General features: G+C 39.7%; 2 protein-coding genes across 15 annotated transcripts in view; one reads left to right on the top strand and one right to left on the bottom strand.

Moving 5' to 3' along the window:
• The window catches only part of CEP44 (centrosomal protein 44), a 142,982-nt gene that overhangs the window by 58,561 nt on the left and 60,464 nt on the right, over positions 1 to 23,957 (bottom strand). For 9 of the 14 annotated variants that reach the window (XR_007478007.1, XR_007478008.1, XR_007478010.1 and 6 more), the window contains one exon: positions 9,367 to 9,435. Coding sequence is in view for 9 of the 14 variants with exons in the window: in XM_049711239.1 (XP_049567196.1) it covers positions 9,367 to 9,435 (69 nt within the window). In the remaining 5 variants the exon portion in view is untranslated. The other 5 variants (XR_007478012.1, XM_049711238.1, XM_033403610.2 and 2 more) reach the window with 3 other exon arrangements.
• Positions 2 to 3,674, top strand: LOC101286729 (peptidyl-prolyl cis-trans isomerase FKBP4-like). The gene is given in 3 exon segments (XM_033403538.2): positions 2 to 191; positions 233 to 544; positions 547 to 3,674. Coding segments are annotated over 3 exon segments (1,620 nt in total). The 3' UTR covers positions 1,665 to 3,674.

The raw sequence follows: 23,957 nt of genomic DNA, 5'->3' as shown, positions 1-23,957 counted from the left end.
AATGCACAAGAAAGATAAGATTGAGGTAAAACCACTCCCGGGGAGACGGGCTGGGGACGCGGCGCCGGAGGCGAGGGCTGTCCCGGGATTCCCAGGGTCCCAGGACCAGGGCGGGGCCAGGCGGAGAGCGGGAGGAACGGACGAGAAACCACCTTTCGCAGAAACGAACGCCACAGCCCGAACCACCCGCCGTCTCTAGAAAGTTCTCCCCAACCCGCGTCCCTCGCCGCAGGCCGGCTCCTCCTAGCCTCTTCCCCCCGCCCCCTCCGCGGCGGTGGGACCAATCACTCCCCGGACCGCCTAAGACCCGCCTCCTGCGCCCGCTGCCTGGGAAACGGCGCGAAGACCGCCTCGGGGACAAAGGCTTCCGAGAGTGGGGCTCAGTCGGCGCCGCTGTCCCTTGAGGGGGTGGACATCAGCCCCAAGCAGGATGAGGACTTGCTTCAGGTCCTCAAGCGAGAGGGCACAGGCACAGGGATGCCCATGATCGGGGACCGAGTCTCTGTCCACTACACGGGCTGGCTGTTCGATGGCAGCAAGTTCGACTCCTGGACCGCAAGGACAGATTATCCTTCGACCTGGGGAAAGGGGAAGTCATCAAGGCTTGGGATATTGCTGTAGCGACCATGAAGGAGGGGGAAGTGTGCCACATCCCCCGCAAGCCAGAATACGCCTACGGTTCGGCGGGCAGCCCTCCTGAGATCCCTCCCAAGGCCACGCTTGTGTTCCAGGTGGAGTGGCGCCATTGGGGAGATTGCACTGGAAGGTACTCCAGAGACCAGATCTTTTACCGCCGGGAGGTCGGCGAGGCCGAGTGTGTGGATCTGCCTTGTGGGGTGGAGAAAGTCATTCAGCACAAGGAAAAAGGAGAACATCCCATTGTGTATCTCAAGCCCAGCTATGCTTTTGGCAGTGTTGGGAAGGAAAAGTTCCAGATCCCCCCAAATGCTGAGCTGAAGTATGAAGTATAACTCAAGAGTTTTGGGAAGGCCAAGGAGTCCCAGGAGATGAGTTCAGAGAAGCTGGAGCAGAGCACCACAGTGAAGGAGCGGGGCACCGTGGACTTCCAGGAAGGCAAGTACAAACAAGCTCTGCTGCGGTACGAGATCGTGTCCTGGCTGGAATTTGAGTCGGCTTTCTCTAATGAGGACGCACAGAAGACACAGGCCCTTTGGCTGGCCTCACACCTCAACCTGGCCATGTGTCATCTGAAGCTGCAAGCCTTCTCTGCTGCCGCTGAAAATTGTAACAAGGCCCTGGAACCGGACAGCAACCGTGAGAAGGACCTCTTCCACCAGGGAGAGGCCCACCTGGAGGTGAACGACTTTGACTTGGAACGGGCTGACTTCCAGAAGGTCCTGCAGTTCTACCCCAACCACAGAGCTGCCAAGGCCCAGCAGCGGATCCACAAGGAGCTCGAATGGGAGAAGAAGCTCTATGACAACATATTTGAGAGGCTAGCTGGGGAGGAGAGCAAGGCCAAGCCCATGGTCGCTGCAGGAGACCAGCTCGTTGACACGGAGGTGAAGGGCGGGCAGAAGAACCATGTGGCAGGGGGCCAGCCTCAGGTGGAGGCAGAAGTGTGGCCTTTCCCAGCCCAGCTCCCGGCTGCCTGCCCCGCTTCTCCCTACCCTACTCCACCCTGTTGGTTCTGTAAAAACTGAAGAATTTTGAGTGAATTAGACCTTTATTTTTCTAAAAACCAAAAAAGGCGCCCCCAAAGAAAGAACGTGTATCCTTAAGTGAGAAAATGCTGAAGAAAGAAACCTGATGTTGATGGTAACAGATTCAGTGTATACATTGAATTCAGTAAGAGTCCATGAATCCATATATATATTAATTAATTAATTAAAACTAAACAAATGGGAGGTGGGGGAGGAAGTCTTACTCCTTTAGAATATCAACTGGTAAATGTGGGAGGAACGATAGAAAAATTTTGCAACCATTATAATAAAAATTGATTTAAGCAGAAGCTATCGATGAATGCTTAGAGTAGGTGAAAGTTTGGGGAATAAAGGATATTTACATTGCCTTAAAACATTTATTTTCAAATTATGTATTCATTAGCCGAGGAGGAAATAGTGACTTGACGGTGGAGAAACCTGGCAGAACCATCACAGCCATATGATTGCAGCCAACACCACCAATAATGGAACAAATGACATCGAGTGCCTCTTGATATGATGCCCTGAGAAGGATATAATGTCACATCTGTTTGCTTATACAACGTGTATAACCTGAATCTCATCAGAGGAAACCTCAGGGGAACTCAAATTGATGGCCGTTCTACAAATAATAGGTGCTCTTTGAAACTGCCAGCATTACGAGAGAAAAAGGAAGACTGATGGGTGTTATTCCAGATAAAAGGACACTTAAGACACATGACAACTAAGTGTAATTCATAACTCTGGGTATCTTAGGCTAGGAAAAAGCAGTTAGCTGTTATACGACATTACGGGGATAGTGGATAAAATTCAAATAAGGGCTCTGGACAAACAAGCACTCTTATGTATCCTGGCAATAGGACAGCTGTGATTAAAAAAGAAAATAGACTTTTAATATCCTAGAGGAATCTACAATGTAGGAAATCCAGAAATAGATAAGAGTAATTAACTTTGAAAAATTAAAAGGATGGACTGGGGCAGAGGAATAAAAACCCCAAATACTGTATATTTGATTTTGAAGTTTAGATCTTTTTTCTATTTCAATGAAAAAATCTCATAACGAGATTCAAAGATTGAGAAATCAAATCCTTGTTAAGTCTTTGTTTTGAAAGTCTTTAAAGTTGGTTTTCGTATTGAACTGTCAGGAAGTTAACTAGCTACCCATCACCTTCAGACACAGTAGCTCTGTTTAGACGACCACTGCCAACACATGAGTCACAGGATCAGACCATAACATGCCCACAGCTTGTCTTATTTAACTCATCGCTTCAGGGAACACATGGGGAAAAATACACTCTGTACAGGCAAACCATTTTAGCACAAACGCAAAATTGCACAAAACAGAAAAAGTTGCATTTCTTAAGTAGTCTGACTAGCAAATTCCATGGTTCTATGCAAGTCTGGACCATGTTTTTGAAAGAAATGCTTTTGCAGAAATTTTGTTTCTCCTTCATGCGGAACCTGAAAAAGCTGGCAAACTGCCAAACCAGAAGTTCTGAAGACTCGAAATGCAACCTGCGTCATTTGTATTGATTGTAATCCATAGCGTGTGTGCATGTGGTCATGCCGGTGATTCATAGATAACACTGTGAATCATAACTAAAACTGGAAAAGTAGGTTTTGATAAAATATGATTTAATCAAATGCAAAAATCACATTTTAGCAACCTGGTATTGTCCTCTACTTAATGTGTTTCCTTTCTCCCCCTCCACTCCTTCCCCTCTTCCTCTCTCTCCTTTTTATTCTATCAAAGCTCACACTGGGGACTTCCCTGGTGGCGCAGTGGCTAAGAACCCGCCTTCCAGTGCAGGGGACACGGGATCGATCCCTGGTCCGGGAGGATCCCACATGCCACAGAGCAACTAAGCCTGCATGCCACAACTACGGAACCCACGCGCCTAGAGCCCATGCTCCGCAACAAGAGAAGCCACCGCAATGAGAAGCCCACGCACCGCAATGAAGAGTAGCCCCCGCTCGCCACAGCTAGAGAAAGCCTGCGTGCAGCAACGAAGACCCAACGCAGCCATAAATAAATAAATAAATTTATTTTTAAAAAAAACTCGCATTGGTTTCAGTTTTCAGCCAAAGTTTGAAGGTTAAATGTTATATACCTTGAGAAAAGCTTTTGCCATGTTACCAGTTATTTCAAGGCAATTTTAGATAAGAATCCAAAATTAAGTATGACCTATGGGTATTGTGACATTTACCTGGAAAAAAATGCAAACATAGAAGTGTTTTGACAGGGCTCCCCACTTTATGAAAATCTAGACCCTTCTAATTTGTCAAGGAGGTGGAGGACTATTAAAAGTGTTTGTCTAGGGGGCTTCCCTGGTGGTGCAGTGGTTGAGAGTCCGCCTGCCGATGCAGGGGACGCAGGTTCGTGCCCAGGTCCGGGAGGATCCCACATGCCGCGGAGCGGCTGGGCCCGTGAGCCATGGCCGCTGAGTCTGCGCGACCGGAGCCTGTGCTCCGCAATGGGAGAGGCCACAACCGTGAGAGGCCCGCGTACCAGGAAAAAAAAAAAAAAGTATGTAAATTACGGAAAGGACTAATTTAGTGGTGTTGCTAAAAAAGAAATGAAAATGTTATAATAAAGTCAAAACCTTTAATCATTTTTTAAAAAATTAACTTCTCTCCTAAAATTAAAGCTGTTTTCCTTTCTTTTCTTCTCCAAAGATTGGGTTTAGTTGAGGTTCTGGAAAGAACTTTGTGGTTTATTTTAGGTTAAATAAGCTGAAAATTCACTAGATATCGGCATAAAATCTTTTAATGAAACATTTTGCATAGGAACATATTTTTAATTTCCATAAATCGAATCTACTAAAGTCTAAAAGGCAGCTCAGAGTTTTTCTTGGAAGATTCGTACAGAGAAAAAGGAAAGCAATGAGTTTGTTTTCTTGCGCCTGTATAAATGCACCACCCCTGCACAGCACATCGTAAAGCCTGTTACATCTGAGCAACACAATTAGTAATTGTAATGACATTTATGTCTGATGAATGAAAATATGTTCATGCTACTGCAAAATAATTTAAGCGAACTCATGTTCATACAGCTTATTGTGTATGTGAAGCAAGTCAAACATAAGAAACATGATCTTCTTGTTCTGGAAGAATAAACAGAAAATAAATAAACACAGAACAAAATAAAAAGTAATTAAATACTTTCTCATTAGAAATGAATATATAACAATAAATATAAAAGAAAACACTATGCAAGAAAAATACTTCTTTACTCAACCACATCCTCTAGGCAATATTGTGAGAAATGTCCCCACTAAACCCAAGAAAGAGACTGAAGTAAATGAAGTATTACTGCCCATTTCCTGTGTGTTGATTCAGTAAAGGTGTATTAAATTCCACATAAAGTTTAAAGTGGCACCGTCCCTGCATTCCTGGAGCTCTCATGGTACAGGAGAGAGACATGCACACTCATAACACACTTGCGTAAGTAAGTACCACAGCTGAGGTGTGGTCTGGGTCCAATGCGATCACCGAAGTGGAAATCTCATCTTGCCTGGAGATACCACAGAATATTTCATGAAGGAGGTACATTTTAGCTGAGTAACAAATGACTACAAGGAACTCCCTGGACAGTTGCAAGGAGAACACTTGCAAAGGTGTGGAAGAGAAAAAGAGCATACAATATTTTGGAAAGCTAAATGTTTCAGCAGAGCTGGAGTATGAAAGGAAGAAGTTAACAATTTACCCATTATATTAAGGGTATTTAGGGCCCACTGAAATACTTTCATTGATTTTTTTGCTATCAAATTAGTTCACATTCATTAATAAATGTTTTTAAACGGGGAAAACATAAAGAAGAAAATTAAATCTACTTTACATCCTATTGGTAAATAATTATGTGACTTGACACACATTTTATGCCACAGCCCTGCTTCTAAATATCTTGTCCACTTATTTTCCACAACAATGAATTCTCTCAGTTTTGGTTCCTTCAGGTTGATTCAATTTTCCCTAGACTTTGCAGAGATTTCTTTGATTTTGTGGTATGTAGTTGCCGTTTTCTTCTCTTGGCACTAATAAACATAGTTTTCTTTTTTCCGTTATTGTTTTCTCCTCTTGTTTTCCTTCTAACAGATTGATCAATTGTTGAGAAGGGTTTTTAGAAGTTTGCTTGTAGAAGCAGTTGTGCTGGAAATCCAGAGCAAATTTTCTAGTTTTCGTTCAGAGTAAGTACATGTAAGTGGCACTGCTGGGCTAACAAGTACTGTTTAAAGGTGTCTGGTTCACAGGGCAAATTGTTTCTGGAGAAATAACAATTTTTATTCCCATTAGTAATGGATGAATGCTACTTTCTGGCATTCTTACTAACACTGAGTGTCATCTTTAATCTTTGCAAACAGCTGAGGGATTTAAAAGAGCCATGCAATAAAATCAGGATTGCCCTTTATTCCTATCGCTTTTCCTGCAGTGTGTGGGACAGATAGGAGATGTGGGAGTGTGGTGCCTTTGTAGTCAGGAAGACAATTTCTTATCTAAAATTGTCAAGATTAGTGAAATAATCTAGATGAGAAATTAACCAAGGAAGTGACAAGAAGAAGAAGAAATAAGGAAACAGATATGAGAGATAATAAGAAAGTACAAATACTGTTACCAAGAACATGTTGCTAAGGGAGAGATGAAAAATCATTCTGAAAATGACCGTCATCTATAAGACATGCTACACACATGGGCGCATATAAATCTCACAACAAATTTAGGAAATAAGTGTTATTATTCTGATCGTTCGGATTTGTAAAGTAGGTTAAAGTACACATTTAGAAAGTTGCTTTGTAAGGATCCCACTCGTGACTAATCCACACTCCCCCCACAGCACACTGTACTACACTAGCTTCTGAAATGCTGCCTACTTTGCTAACGTGAAGATCTTGGTATTGAAAGAAATTTCTAGCTCCGTCTCCACTTCCCTGGAAGTGCCTTCCTTTCCTTAGATTTCAGGCCAGTTTGTCACCCTGCTGTCTCAGTTTTATGATGCACTCAAAAACCACGTATCACTTGTACAGTTTTGTCTTTCTTGTTGTTAGGGTAGGAGTGATGCTCTTTCCAGCTTTCTACATCCTGAGCAGAAGCTAATGTCTCTCCATTCATTTTCAGCCTCTGTGACCCTTCAAGGCTCTTAACATGTCTACTTCCACCCCCCTATCACTTACCTCTCCTTATATACTTTCCACCTCTTTATCTATGCGGGATGCCTTCTGGGAGAGTTCTGGACTAATTTTCCTTGTCACGAATTCATTTCTTATTAATTCAGTCCACTCCCCTATCCCAATTCCTGCTCTTTTCCAAAGATTCCACAATTTTCTTCTTTTTATTTATTTTTGTTGTTTTTCCATTGGACAATTTTCTTCTTTAATTGTAATCTCACCCGTGGAGTATGACAGATGTGAGAAGGAATGATAAAGACCTGCTTGGAGTCCCACTGGCCTGCCTTGAGTTCCCTAGCCCAGCAGGCTCTGGCTTTCCTGCCTTGTAAGCAGTTAGACAGGCAACCATTCACCTCCAGAGCGATGGTAGGACATAAAAGACCTGGACTCTCAATCTTATCCTATTATCCATGGTGCCAGGTCCTCTGCTGTCCTAGGCTTCGATTTCACTCACACACAAGGCATCTATGCCTTCCCAGATGAATACTCTTTGATTTCATATTACATTTTCACCCTCTCACTTTTGTGGCATCTTGAGAGTTGGGTTCAGGAAAGGAGATGATTGCCCTTGTTTATTCACCATCTAATGTGAAATACTTTCATTATTTTTTTCATGGGAAGGCATTTTATTTTAAATAGAGCAGTGTGTACATGTCAGTCCCAATCTATCCCTCCTCCCCACTTATCCCCCACTGGTAACCATAAGTTTCTTCTCTAAGTCTATGAATCTGTTTCTGTTTTGTAAATAAGTTCAACTGCATCATTTTTTTTAGATTCCCCATATAAGCGATATCATACATTTGTCTTTCTCTGTCTGACTTACTTCACTTAATATGATAATCTCCAGGTCCATCCATGTTGCTGAAAATGGCATTATTTCATTCTTTTTAATGGCTGAGTAATATTACATTATATATATATATATATACACATATATATATATACATATATATATGTACACATATATATGTATACATATATCACATCTTCTTTATCTATTCATCTGTTGATGGACACTTAGGTTGCTTCCATGTCCTGACTATTGTAAATAGTGCTGCAATGAATATTGGGGTGCATGTGTCTTTTTGAATTATGGTTTTCTCTGGATATATGCCCTGTAGTGGGATCGCTGGATCATCTGGTAGCTCTATTTTTAGTTTTTTAAGGAACCTCCATACTGTTCTCCATAGTGGCTGCACCAATTTACATTCCCACCAACAGTGTAGGAGGGTTCCCTTTTCTCCACAACCTCTCCAGCATTTATTGTTTGCAGATTTTTTGCTAATGGCCTTTCTGACTGGTGTGATATCTCATTGCAGTTTTGATTTGCATTTCTCTAATAATTAGCGATGTTGAGCATCTTTTCATGTGCCTCTTGGCCACCTGTATGTCTTCTTTGGAAAAATATCTCTTTAGGTTTTCTGCCCATTTTTTGATTGGGTTGTTTGTTTTTTTGATATTGAGCTGCATGAGCTGTTTGTAAATTTTGGAGACTAATTCCTTGTTTGTCACATTGTTTGCAAATATTTTCTCCCATTCTGTGGGTTGTCCTTTTGTTTTGTTTATGGTTTCCTTTGCTGTGCAAAAGCTTTTGAGTTTAATTAGGTTGAATACTAATTAATTTAATACTAAGTTTAATTACAATTGAGGTAATTGAGGATAATACTTTTAAATAACAATGAACAAGGCACTTTTGTTGAACACCAAAAAAATCTTTCAGAATATAGCTTTTTACATTTCAAAAATATACATAGTGGCTCAGTTTAGCACCCAAATGTCAGAGGAAAATGTAGCTTTAAAATCCAGTCCCAGCAGTAAATAAGTGATTTTGATAAAGCAACATAAAACCTTCTGGCAGGAAGACAATTTCTATCACATCAGTATGTAGCAAAAGACCAGAGTAGCAAGCAAAATACCTAGTCATGTTCATCTTTGCCTTGGCTTTAAGGCTAATAATGAAAGGCTTTATGAACAACAACAAAAAATTGGTAGTGATTTGGAATTTCGATGTTGATTAAATTTGGTAATCGAATGAGTGAATACCAGTATATTGTTAGGAACCAATCTGACACTTTATTCTACATTTCTTCTTTCTAAGTTTTTCAAATATAACTAGCAAGTCAGACATTTGACTTACTTTTTGTTAAAACAAAAAAAACTCATTTCATATACGAGAATATGTAAAATCAAGCCAGTATAAGTCAATGCTCCCTTTACTGACAATTTATTTGGAGTCAGGTCAGCTCTATCAGAAGTAGCAGCAGGAAAACATGTTCCAATGCATCCAAGACTCAAAATGGCAGCTGGGTTTACCCTCTATCCTTTGGGAAATATTAATTTCCTACAATATGTAAAAACTCATTGCAGATAATTATATTCCCAGAGAAACTAAAATATTGTATTCCAAGACTTTCCAAGGTAAATTGCGATGTATACTTTTAGGGAAAATAAAATGTTTTTGAGTTTAGGTTTAAGTGGAAAGGATGAAATTGAGATCTTTCCCCACAACGTTTCACAAGTACCACATCTGTCCAGCTCACCAAAGACAGGGGAGCCCAAGTCATTCATCCGATGTTCAGTCAACCAGGCAGACTCCAAAATCAGAAAACCTGATTAGAAAAAAAATTCAAGTTGTTTTACAAGTTGTTTAGTTACAAGTGCAGTAAAATTTAAATCTTGACTATTTAAACTAACAAATAAGTGACCAGATAACAAATTATAGAAAAATCATAGTTACATAAACATGGATTAGATCCTTTCAAGGGAAACCCTAGATTCCTGACCAGACCTCAACTGTGGTGTGATGTGAGAACCCCCAATTCTTTACTAAAACACTGTGAACTCAAGAACTGGAGGACAGCCTTATTAAGCTAAACTAACCTGTTTTTTGACAAATGATCACCTCTAATCCTGATGCTTGATTTGTGGGACTGAATTTTTTAACCACCATATTTTACATATACCAGTATCCATACACTTCTAAAAGCAGAGTCTCTGATGTACTGTAAATTAGGAGCTGAGTTCACATCTTCAGGCACTTTCAGTGAATTATGAGACTAGAAGTGAACTTCAAAGTTCATCTAGTTCTGTGCCCTTGGTCATGTCTCAGTGAGGACTGCTAAGATAAAAGGAGGTCTATTTCTTAGCTTTTTACTCAAATAAGTCTGATTCAAACATAATACACCTTCACTTCAGAAACTTTTAAAGTAACTTCACAAATATTTTAAGTGAAAGCTTAAATAATGAACAAAAATTAGCCAAGTGAAAGTAAAATATACTGTAATTTTATTTCTACGTTTAATTATTGGACAGTATTAGCCTTTTACAAAATGTAAAATAATATTCTTATATTTTAAAAATTAATTTAAGAAAAACAAGAATATACAGTTTTTTAACATTTAAAATATCTATATTTTATTGTTAAAATAATCACAATTAAAAATGTGATGTGTATATGTCTAAATTAGACCATAACAAAAATTATACACTTTAGAATTAAAAACTGGGGTATAAATAAAAATAAAACTTAACATTTAAAAGCTGGGGTAGGGTTTCCCTGGTGGCTCAGTGGTTGAGAGTCCGCCTGCCGAGGCAGGGGACACGGGTTCGTGCCCCGGTCCCGGAGGGACCGTTCATGCCCCAGAGGATCCCACATGCCGCGGAGTGGCTGGGCCCGTGGGCCATGGCCACTGAGCCTGCGCGTCCGGAGCCTGTGCTCCGCAGCGGGAGAGGCCGCAGCAGTGAGAGGCCCGCGTACTGCTAAAAAAAAAAAAAAAAAAAAAAAAAAAAAGCTGGGGTATAGGTGTAAAAGTATAGCTTTAAATAAAAATTGTACCAAAATGTACATACCATGTTGTATCCTGTTTCCTTCACTTAGATGATATTATGAACATTTTCTGTGTTAAAAAACATTTACCTACAATATCATTCAGTGGCTGTAAGTAGATCATTTAATGTATACACCATAATTTACTTAACCAAATCCTTTATTATTGGTCATTTAGATATTTTTCATGTTTACTTACTGTAAAGATTTCTTCTGTTGTACATTCTATATTTAAGTAGCTGCCTATAACCTTAATAATTTATTTAGAATGATTTTGAAATAAAGGAATTACTAGGGCAAAGTGTATTTTTTAAGCATTTGATATCATTTTTGCCTAAGAACAAGTAATAGAAATTAATCCAACTTCATTTATCAAATTCTACGATCATCTACCACAAAAAAAATTTCTGAAGAGTATGGACATAGGAGATCCCCAGTTTGACAGAGCAAATAATAGGAAATAGCATTCTAGCTTTTATTTGGAGACTTTTGACTTAATGTCACTCCTACCAAGTAGAAAAAAAGCCACTTCAATACACACCATGTTTTCTTCCTCTAAATTTGTTTCCTTCCTTATAAAGAAATTACCACTTGGTGAGGGCAAGACAACCAAGAAGAATGAGACCCATTTGATCTGATTGTTTTTAAGCCTCTTAAACGCCAAGTCTATGAGTTATCTGACGAAGGATTGAAAGGATATGAAAATTGAAGATATTTTCTTTGGAAGTGCATTTGACCTTATGAATCAATGCTTTCTTCCCTATTTTCCTATCACTCTTTATCTTTACACACTCACTTTCTCCTATTGCTCCCCATCCATTTCCACTGAAATCAGAGAAGTCTGATTGAGAAGTAGTTATGTCTTTAGTCTCATATACACAATTATAAATTAAATCGTTTGCACTTACTATTTGCTTCAGCATATTTTCATAGGCAGGGAAAAAGAGGAACGTACAGAAAGAAAGTTTTGAAAAACTAAACTGATTCACTGGACTAGAGGGCTGGCAAATTTTTTTCTAAAGAGCCAAATAGAAAATATTTTTATCTTTGAAGTCCATAAAGTCTTTGTTACAACTACTAAAGTGTGCCCCAGCCGTAGTCAAGACAGACACAAATGGGTGAAGCTGTGTTCTAATAAAACTTTATTAACAAAAACAGGTGGTGGGCTGATTTGTTTACCCTATCTGCACTAAACTCTCTTTCCATTTCAAACTTTCCAAAAACTTAATCACAACAGTTTCCATTATTGGACTAGCAACCATTTTCATTTTCTTTTCTGGAATGATTCTCGCAAATTTATCTATAGGAAGAGAAAAGAAAATGTGGACGAAATGAGAGTGACATTCGTCTCTCTTTTCTTTTCCAATGATCCTCATAAGAGCTCTCTGTGATTTTTATGCACCTTGTATCAGAGCTGATTTGTGTTTGCTCACATGGAAAGTCTTCACCAACCGCATATCCTGGTGGAATTTGTCACCTCTTGAGATCATCAATGGTGGCCACTGACTTTCCAGTCTGAATCTCCACATAGTTCCAAAATCTCTGAATTGATTCAACCTGGAGAGTCATTGAGGTTTCTGGTCCCATTGGGAGGCAGGGTCTGTCCAAGTACAGCATAAGCCTGGCCCTTTCTAGGCTCAACAGTGATACCCTATGTTATTCTGATGCAACACTTTGTGTGTGGTAGAAATTATATCTCATGTTTTTCTAGACCTGCCAGAAATGGGTCAAGGCTAATTTTGCTCTCATTAGTGTAACATATCTAACTAGTTGATACCACAGACTTCTTTACTTGACCCAGAACAAGAAATTTGCTTTGCCGCCTCTAGCTGTTTAACATAATCCTCAATACCTTTCCTCAGAAAGTTGAACACTTTCACCACGAAATGCGTAACAAATGGATGGCTATGCTCCAAAATGTCCAATTTCAAACATCTTGTCAACAATGAAATCCAAACAAAGTTTCTATTAAGGACATTATGAGCCAAAATAAATTTCATGCCTAACTTAAATGTTCTACAATGTTTGACAGATAATGGAAACTGCTTGAAAATAGAATACTGTTGTCATACTTAGCATGATTTCCCGATGTTTGATTTTACCCACGTTAGAAAATCACATATATTTCAGAATATAAAGATTTGAACATTTTTCTTCAATTACACTGGTGTCTTCCACCACTCACTTTCTACTGATTGTTTTGTGTAAGTATGAAGCATGTTTGAGCATCTCCTCCATTAAAAGTTAAAAAAATTGCTAACGGCACACTCCCTTCCAGCTATCCCCCTATCTCTCTTCCTGTTCAACTAAGCGTCTTTTAACAGTTATGTATTTTAATCCCCATTCCCTGGTATCCCACTGCAATCCAGCTTTCTTCCCTACTGAAACCACTACTGTCAAGGTGAGTGGCAAATTTCTTTTGACAGACCTGCTGGGGACTTTTCACCACTTGTTGACCATTGCTTTCTTGAAACACTTTCTTCCATCGATTTCCATAATCCTAACCTCTTTTCCTTTCAGATATTTTTTAAAGGTCCTCTTCTCATGCTTGCCCTTTAAATATGAATCATTTCCTCACGGTTTAGTCCTACCGAGGCCATCTTCTCTGCTTGCTCTGCACAGGCACTCCTGGTGATTTTTATCAACTCCATGGTTGTAAGTCTCAAATCTTCGTGCCCGATTTCTCTGTGAAGCCTCCTACCTGTGTGCATACCTGCCTAGTGGACACTGCAACTTTACTGGCTTCTGGGCATTTTAAGCTCAGTGTATCCCAAACTGAACTCCATCATCCTCACCTTTTCTCCAACCAGCTTCTTCCTATGTGTTCCCCACTGCCCACGCCAGAAACTTCAGAGTCTCCTTTGACTCTTTTCTGTCCTTCATTCCCACGTTTGGTCAAAAATCAAATCTTGTTTAACCTACTTTCTAATCATTTTTAGACTTTTCTCTTTTCCCAACGGCCCCACTCCTGTCCGATTTCAAGTCATCCTAGCTACTCACTTGGCTTACTGAAACTGTCTGACTTGCTTACCTCTATCCTTTCCCCCAGGTCTTTCTCAAAAAGAAGCCCAAGTACCTGGATGAGTTTCTGTGATCCTTTGAATCCTAATTTATAACACTTCAATGGCTTTTCTGATGCTCTTAAGAGCTCAGAGATGGCTCACAACACCCTTCCTATCTGTTTAGTCTCCTTTTTTGTCACTCACCTCACACACCAAGCACATCCATGTTGAACCGTATCATAAGCATCCGTAGCATAATTCTTTTACCATCTCTCCCCTCTTCCAGAAATACTCTTAGCCATCTTCATTGCCTGGTTAACATTTGTTCACCTTTTAAGTTTCGGCTTACGTATCATTTATACCAGAAATTCTTTTCTGACCTAATCCAATCCCTCAGACTGGCTAGCTGTTTCTTCCATGCACTCCCATGGCGTTACTGTCTCTAAAATTGCAACTCATACTTTATATTACTACCTGTTTGATTTTTTAAAAATTTTCCTAGTAAACTGTAAGGTCCATGTGGTCAGGAAACATTTTTATCTTGTTCAAGAAGTATGAATAAAAAATAATGGCTGGATAAATTGATATGCTCTGTGTCCTCATAAAGCTAATAGTTTAGTAGAAGAAACAGATATTCAGCAAATAAACAGATTAAATAAATAATAACACGTGATTGAGGAAAGTTCTATCAAGTAAAATTGAGTGCTTTGAAACACAGAGTCCTGGAACCACTGAAGCGTATAATCAGGGAGTGGCATCATATGGCATCATTTAAAAATTTTTTGAATCATTCTTTCTGAATGAAGAAAATACATGAAGAAAAAAAGTAACGGCCATGACCAGGAGTTATGGTATGGATGAAAACACTTGAGAGTTTGGAGGATTCACTGCTTATGTCTTCAGTATTCACTTAAGGCAATCATGGGATTACATAACTCTTCACCAGTGTGGTGGCCCAGGGTTGTTGCTTGGGTGTAGCGGGCAATGAGTAACTAACCAGATCATTGAAAGATGGTATTTTGTCAGGAAATTCATTCCCAACATCAGAGCCCATTTCTAATTAAAGCATTCTAGGCATACCGCCTGTACCTCCTTGGAAGTTCAAGTTCACTTGGATAAGAATCTTTCCCATTTCTCCCCTGAGGCCTTCTTTATGTTTTTCCCAGCCTCATAAGTTTATTGCGAGAATAAAATAATATAATGCACTGAGAACCGTGCCTGGCCCACAGAAAGGACTGAATGAAGGTTAGCTGTCGTTGACCTGGCTGGTCTGGAGGTGACGGCTATTGTTATTAGAGGTACAGGTGACGGAGTCCAGAGGCACCACGCCTGAAATGGTTTCTTTCTTCTCTGACCTGCTCTCCCATTTGTCCACACACTCATTCTCATTCTCGGTCGTACTGGTTCCCAATTTCTGGAACAGAGACTTGTCGCTCTCCTTCAGCATTTTCTCGTGAACTTTGGTCTCATACTCAGGCTGGTCCCCTTTAGATAAATGAACCGACTGATCTTCCCCCAACCTCTATACTGTCCACCTACTCATCAGCACCACCTCCACCATCTAATTTCCAGACACGGTGAAGAGGTAAATGAATTCCTTCTGCCCCAGCTTAATGGCTGGTGATGTCTCTTTCCCATCTATATGGTCTATGTTGGAAAGTTTTCTCTCCTGAATATCTAGCATTCGAGTGGCAGTGGGTTTGGTTTTTGCATTCTCCCTTTATTGAGGTCACTCAGCCTAAGACATTTATCCTCTTTTCTTTTCTCTCCTTTCCTCTTCTCTTCTAATTCACAGAGAGGCAGCAAACACATTAGACTTCTAAACAGTCATCCTGATACACAGCAGGTGAGAGAAAATCAAAGACTTTCCTGCAGGAGCTGAGAGCACTTATAATACCCAGTGTCATACTGACCATTCTTTATAACCTTAACCAGCTAGTAGAAATTATCTGATTCTAACTTCACTAGCTATATGGCTTGAAAAATTATAGTGTCAATTCCTAATTATGTATGGCCAGAAGCTCATCTTAGACAATATGGTGTTTATGTTGTTTATAAGAACATCTTGAAAAGATAAATCTGTTTGATAAATTAAACTTTCTTAGCTGAGCTTCTCCAACCCAATAAGTAAATGACTACAGACATCTCAGGGAACTTTATCAAATGACACTGTCACTCACACCCTGGCTTCTGAGCTTCATCCTTGTCTTTGATTATAAGTTTCCTCAAACTCTCTTGCAAATTTTTCATTTGTTACAATGATAAAGTAAATGAGGCTTTCCTGTAATGAATTTAATTTTACAATTTGTTCCTGGAATTAATCGTTGATTAAAAGGCTTGCTGTGGTCTTTGTAAGTCCTTTAGTGTTTCATTATTATAGAAACTCAGGAAACATTTATCAAAGAGTTCTTGTGCTTTAGGAATCATTCCATGCCAGGTTTGAATATGTCAATAATGCTTAATAAAAAATGTACAATCTCATAACCAACCAACGACCAGTGTTTACACTATCCATCCGCCTTTTAACTCCGCCCGTAACTCCTATACAATCTAGATCCAAGTCTCCTGCAGCAATACACAATCTTGACTCAGACCTCCAATTTTATAGCCTCACAGTTCACGCTCTTCATCAAAACCTACGAACCCTCAAGGGCTTATCCAGCCGGGTGTTTTAGAAAAAAAAGTTGCATTTCTCCCTTAGAAGAATTCTCATATCAGCCACTAAGAATTCTCATATCAGCCACTAAGAATTCTCATATCAGCCACTCATTTTGTTACTGGAATATTTTGGGTGACTAGTAATCATATGTGCCACTTTGACCATCCAATAGAGACTTAAAATCCTAGTGACACATTTCATACTAATAGGAAACCATCCTTCCGATTATCCAGATCCCAAAGTAAAGTTTCATTTGCCCCATTTCTGAGTTCATTCCTCAGGCTTAGGCTCAGATCAGGTTAAAAATTAATCTTTCCTTAGCCAAGAACTTGCACAGCTAATGCTTGCAATACTGACTCATGTATTTAAAGTCATGCACAAAAATGGCAGAGTGCGTACTGTTACGCCATAGAGGGAAGGAATCCGGGGCAGAGTGTGTGCCATCCCTGCCTCTGGCCATGACGTGAAAACTGGGTTTCACAGCTCTACAGCTCAGAAGAGTCCCAGGTCTGGCATCACAATGGAGGGAAAGCCGTGGACAGCTCTCTGCCAGTTCTCGTGATCCCCACGCTCCCACGGAGAGACTTGGCTTTCCCGGAGCCCTCCTCTTTGAACTGTTTCCCCAGATCCCTTCATGGTCACTCTTTCTCCTCCATCAATCTTTATTCAGATCACACCTTCTCAACGAGACCCACCCTGACACCCTGTGAACATTTACGTCCCATCCTACCCGCCCCTGCATCCCAACCTCTTACTCCGCTCTCCTCTCTTCTTTTTTCATACTCCTAAGTATGTCAATTGGAACAATTATATCCCCCATTCTTGGGTGTTATAGCGGCTACAATCTCAGAATATCAAGGTAGAGAGAGAGGGTGCATTGTTCTGGGCAATATGGAGGTAAGGCCAGCTTCTTTCGTTTATACCATGTCTTCAGGCAATTACTTTCTTGGAAGATAATTTTAGTAGGTCTGATTATTGTCAAAAACCCATTTTCAAGAGATTAAATTTTGTATGATCATAAGTTGAATACTCAAATGGGATGAGCCTAATTGATTTTAGGGTACATTGTCTTTTTGAGATAATATAACAGCTGCCAGTGTTGGCTCTGCTACTTAAAATGTATGATTAACAGAAGGATTCAAATGTTTAAACATTGGAGTTGGAAGTTAAAAATGTATTTAAATTAAGCAAAGACAATATCTTGGGTAGTCCTGAGTGTCCTGTAAGTGAAAAGTCATCAGTTAGCAGCATGAAATTTTAAGTGATGACATTTTCCTCTTAAGACAGTCCCTTTGATCTTTCATCTGATATGTCAGCTAGAAAGATGGGTTGGTCCCCTCCTGTTTCCTAGCTGTAAAGATGATCCCAAACTGAGAGCCCCTGACTGTCAGAATACACCTTCTCCATCTTTCTCACACCGGGAAGATAAAACTGCTGATATCTGAAAAATGAAAGTGTGTTGTGATGTATCTTGTGCAGATCTTTGTATTAGTTGAGAGAGAGGCCGTTATGCTAAGGTAACAAATATTACACATCATTTCCACCCACAACTATTGACCACAACTAGTCACAAAGTCCTGCGTAATCGCAAAGAATCTGAGAGAAATGTTAGCACTCTGTCTCCAGTACAATCCTTAACACACTCTTTAAGGACAAGACACGTTCCTTAAAGAAGGATGCCGGCAATAGTGTGTGTGTGTGTGTGTGTGTGTGTGTGTGTGTGTGTGTGTTTGTGTATGCTCACTTGCCCCTCTTGAATCACTCTCTCGTGGTGCCACAGAAATCAGGAACAAGGTTTAATAAAAGAAGACTAGTGCCTCGATGGTACCGCTAAAGGATAAACTGAGACATGTTAACATTGCTAAGAGTTTATCTGAGCAAACATCAGTGTGAATGGGGCAGTGCCAACCCAGAAGTAGTTAGGAGTACTCCACAGAGAGGAGCTGGGACAAGGGTCTTATGGAGAAAATGCAGAAGCAAAGTAAATAACTCATCTGACCTGCTTCAGCTTCATGCTTGCATTATTTGGGAAAGTGGAGCTGGCGGGTTGCGATTGGTGGTTCTTGCCCTGCAGGCATTCACAGGAATTGCTGGTGGCTTAGGCCTTGGTGGCTTACAGAGGCTGCTAAGGCATTGGACACCCTCATTCTAATGGTTTCCTTGTTTAATTAATTTAATTAATTTAACAGTACGATTGGAAGGAATCTTAAAATGTCTGGACAAATACTTTTTAAAACATTCTTTTTTTAAAAATTGAAGTATAGTTGATTTACAATGCTGTGTTAGTTTCAGGTGTACAGCAAAATCATTCAGTTATATATATATATATATATATTCAGTTAAGTATACATATACATAACTGAATATATATATATATATATACATATATATATATATTCTTTTTCAGATTCTTTTCCCTTATAGGTTACTACAAAATATGGAGTATAGTTCCCTGAAAAAAAATTCTTAGTTTTGAAATAAGAAAAGAAAACTAGAATGTGCTCAAAACAAATAATCACACTTTACCTTATCTTCCCTTTTATAAATACACATATTTTATATGTTTATAAAAATTAGATTCAAAGTTCTCTATACCACCCAAGCACATGTGTGTAATCCCTGAGAATCCCTACTTGGATAATGGAAATCCTTTTCCAATAAGAATCATAATAAATGAGAATTCTGACACCAGCTTTTGTGGGTGGGAAAGCAGGTTGCATATTTTCTCCACAGTATTTAAAAAATGAATTAGAGCTTCTAGATACTCAAAAATCCCCAATAAAATTCTTTTTGTGATTCTCTTCTTGTTTTTGCTTGAATTAACCCTATGGCTTTTCCTGAATCATCCTCTTTTAGTCAGACTCACAGTGTTGATTCCCTGCAGGTACTAGGAGTTCAGAGTTAAAAATAAGATACTCTTCATTTTTGAGTATAAACCAATACCTTAAAATTTCTCAGGGGAGTTAATGAAGATTCCATGAGCAATGATAGCCCCTAAGACTTTCCCACAGCAGAGAGAGAGAGAGAGAGTGTGTGTGTGTATATACATGCAGAGAGCAGGGAGGATGTGATACATGAACAGTAAATTTGGTAAATGTTTTCACAGGGTTTGTAAATTTATTCCAGAGACAAAACAGAAACAGAATGACCTCTGCCCAGCCCCATTGCTCCTCATTGACTGAGTGATATAGAAAAGGTCTGGACAAGTTCTCTGTCACTAGACCCCATGTCCAGAGATTGAAGACAAGCAGTCACCGTGAAGGGCTTCCTTTAACAAACAGACGAAGGGGTGAAGATGTGCTTGGAGAGAATTCATTCCAGTTAGTGTAGAAACAGTCTGTTAAAAACAGACTGCTAGGATTCTTTTGGGTAACTTGGCCTGACTTCAAAAGAGAAGGGCCTGAATAGGTATATGAATGATATATACATAACTGAATCACTTTGCTATATACCTGAAACTAACACAACACTGTAAATCAACTATATTTCAATAAAAATAAATGTTAAAATAAATAAATAAAAATAAAATGAAAGAAGGAAAGAGAAGGGCTCTGTGATTGCAGAGAGGCAAGCTGGACCCCAGTGATCAGCTGCACCTGTCCTCACCCACCTCCAGGTTACCTCAGTGCCCCACTCTCACCCCATATAGGTAGGTTTTTCCATGTGAGACACACATGAAAGTTTCTATTTGAGTAGCTTGGAAATTGTACTTTGTTAATTAAAGGTCTTTAAGTTCATGGATTTTGTTCATTAAGAAAAAGCCTATCCAAGAAGGAACACCCAATCAAAATGATAGTTTTCCAATAACAGTAAATTAAGTGAAATTTCCCCAAATCGGCACTGTTATGGATCGAATTATGCACCACCCCCCAAATTCATAGGATGATGTCATTGCTCCCAATACCTCAGAATGTGACCTGTTTGAAAACAGAGCGGTTGCGAGTGTAATTAGTTAAAATGAGGTCATACTGGAGGGGGGTGAGCACCATATCCAATGTGCCTGGTATCCTCACAAAAGGGGGGAATTTGAACACAGACACACACAGGGAGGACAGCACGCAAAGATAAAGGCAAAGATTGTGCTGAAGCTTCTGCAAGCCAAGGAACACCAATGACAGCCGGCAAACCAGCAGAAGCTAGAAAGATTCTTCCTCTCAGTTCTCAGAAAGAACCAACTCTGCTGAAACCTTGATCTCAGACTTCCAGCCTCCAGAACTGTGAGACAGTAAATCTTGGTTATTTACGGCACCCCGTCTATGGTATTTTGTCGTGGCAGCCGTGGCAGCCGTAGCAGACTAGCGCAGGCGCTGAGAACAAGCACGCTGTGTGTCTGCTTTAATCCTGTGTTTTCCACAAAACAACCTACATCGCAGAGGGTAGCCGCAGACAGTAACAGCTGACCGGAAACACAAGCCACTGGGATTCCTCAGTTCTGGAAGACATCTCACTTAAATATATCTACCGCCAACAGCATCGCATCCTAGGGCCATAACAAGGATGTCGTGAAGAAACATGGATTTCTAGAATCCTGGCAGGTTAAAACAAGGTGGTTTCTTGAGATGATATTATCAAAAAGAAAATCATTAAGGAACGAAGATGTGGAAGAGTCTTGGGAGAAAAGAGTCTTGTCTCCATGGTTACTTCACTATGTACTGTCTCTGTTGCACAGGTTTTCCTCCATCACTGACCCCTCAGTCCAGACGAATCCCTTCCCCTACGAGCTCATCCATCAACTTTGGCTCTGCAGTCATTCATACTTTCACCAGCTTTCATACACTTCTTCCTTCTTGTAATCGCTTTGTCTTCCCCCACTACTCTCTTACACAGTTTTTAAGCAAACGCTTTTCCGAGGCTGCAGTAAGAGCTGCTATTAACTTCGGAGGAGGAGGTCCGGTGTATGCAGAAGTGGCTGTAGGGTCAGTTTTGCAGCTCCCATTTAGCTACTGGATTTCTAGCAGGTCAAGGAAATGATGAAGGAGATTCGGGGCTTGGTTTCTGGCAGCAAACTCCACAACCATAACTCTTGCTGGATTTAGTGGAGCAGAGCAGCGTGAATTCGTTTAAGTCAGGCTGGGATCAAGTCTGAGGAAGATTAGATTAGACCAAGAAGGAAGTGGATGGTGGTGGGAATTGGGAGGAGGGGGTGAGGAATGAAGGGTATTAAAGATGTTAAATTCAACAATAATGACGATGATAACTAAAACTGATCACTCTCATGCTTAGTACATTGTCTCCATAAGAATCTAGGACATCAATAAGTATGTAAAAAACAATGGTAATATTTAAGTGCATTTCTGCAGCCTCTAGAAAATGGTTTAAATATGGACAAGAGATTATTTTATTTTCCTGATTGTTCAATAAACACTTTGCTAAACAATTTTTTTAAGGTATTGAATTTCCCTAAAGTGATCTCTTCTAAAAACTATTCTACTCATCAGACACAATGTTTTAAAATTTCAGGCATTATCAAAAATCTTCTTCTTTTTCTTTTTCTTTTTTTTTTTGCATGAGATACTTTGATTACATGCTTCCCCACATTGATGCAAACGGAAGGACACCAAAGCCATGGCCTTATTTTCAAAATTTATTTTAGAAGTATTTAACGGGAGGACGATGAACTTGACAGTAAGGTTTTTATAAGCTATCAACCTCTGCTCTGTGCTATCAACCTTGAGCTCTTCCAGGCACTCCTGGTTATGTCAGAATTCTCCCACCACAGCAACTTTGTGGTCGATGTGCCGTAGTCATAGGGACCCGAACTAACCAGAGATGTCTGGAAGAGGGGGTGTCTGACCAAGCTGGAAATTCCAGGAAACTTACCAAAAAAGAACACATTAAATGCTTGTTAATTCAACCAATATTTCATGGACACCAGCATTCTGGAAAATTCTTTGTTGTGCTTGAGGGTAAAAATGAGTTAGATACCATTCCAACCCTTGAAGAGCTGATACTCTGGTTACAGCCCAGAGAGGATGAGCTGCAATCCTTAGAGCACACTCTAAATCAACACCTGAAAATACTTCTGAGGGGTCACTCTTTTATACTTTTATTTCTCCTAATTGAAGAATGTTCATTAGAAATTATCTGGGGAAAAAAATAGGCTGATTTCTCTGGACATGTTATCCCTCTTTAATTTTTACTTAGCAAACCCGTAGCTCTTACTAGGTTCCAAGCCTCACTATAGTCACTTTTTGAAAATTCACCCATTACTATGATAACAATCCTGGGAGGTATTTATTATTATTTTCTCCTATTTTATAGATGAGGAAATTGGAGCCCAGAGCTAGTAAGTAGCCTGCTCAGGTTTACATAGCTAGCAAGTAGGTTACCTTTAAGTAAGATAATCAAAGACAAAAATGATTTTAAACTATCAAAATAAAAAGGAAAAAAATCATATTCTATATTCAGGATTTAAAGTAAATCAGAACAAGTTTCTCTAACATTTTTCAGTGCCATACTAATTAGGACAACATGTTCTGTCCTTGATATCTAAAGATGTGTATGAGAGAATAAAATGTGGAAAAATAAAATATCTTCCCCCCCAAAATCAGGTTATGTTATTGTCCTTTTCAGACTGGCTAAAGAGCAATTAATTAATCTATGTGAAGCTTTCTTGGATCTATTAAAATGTTTGGCCTATGCACCCTCTATTGGGGAAAATATTTAATCACAAGCTCTCGTGATAAACACCATTAGGTATGGTTTACTCATCTGAAAAGTGTAGATAGTACCTCTGATGAGTACCTACATCAGAGGATTATGAAAGGATTTCTCCTTTTGTGATGTGATGCTATGACATCCAGGTAGGACACCTGGATACTGGAAAGGAACACTCCTCAGCCCGGCCCTTATGCTTTGCTACGAGCAAAGTATAGCTATAAAGAAAAAGGAAACCTTAACATCCACACAATCAAAAGTAAATGCCAACATGTAGATCAGCCAGTAAACCAGTGTAGGCTCAGAGACAGCTTCCCAAACTGCGTCAGCCCAGCGAAAAGGTTACTTTTCTCAGGTTAGCAAATTGGCTTCCTGATCACTCTGATCTTGAAGGTTTAAAAAAAAAACAAAAAACAAAAACTTTTTGCTTCAAAGTAATATGAGACAGAGTCCTACTTATTTTGGAAGACCTTACAGAACTCGTTATGTACTTCTGACTTCTTGGTAAAATGACTAAATCAGTACTTCTGGGATAAGAGATTGTGCTGTCAGACAGCAGAACAGTCAACCCAACAATCGCACCTCTGAAGGAAGCTCGGGTTTTTAGCTTTATTACCTCTTGGAATGGGAAGGTCATCCGCAAATCTGTCTGATGATGAGGTCCTGATAAATAAGCTTTAATTAACACGCTTCACTTTAAGAGTCCTTAATTCCAGTATCTTAGCATAGATTAGGAAAGCAAGATATAAACTGAATCGTCTGTTGAAAAATTGATGAGCCCCTTGAGCTCATTATCAAAGCAAACTTAATCTAGACCAAGATGCCTTAAGAATTGAGTCAAATGATTCAATTGATAATCATCAGATTCACAGGATTCCCCAAACTCACGGAAATATATTTTTTAATTTTAATTTTATAAGACTGCTCATCAGACCTTAACACTGGTTAAATTGGATGATCTCTTTGTGTTGAGCTCCCTACCTAACT

The sequence above is a fragment of the Orcinus orca genome, chromosome 6, assembly GCF_937001465.1.
Source record: "Orcinus orca chromosome 6, mOrcOrc1.1, whole genome shotgun sequence".
Lineage (NCBI taxonomy): Eukaryota > Metazoa > Chordata > Mammalia > Artiodactyla > Delphinidae > Orcinus > Orcinus orca.
The sequence above is the reverse complement of the archived record's forward strand: the minus strand, read 5'-3'. Positions and strand labels throughout refer to the sequence as shown.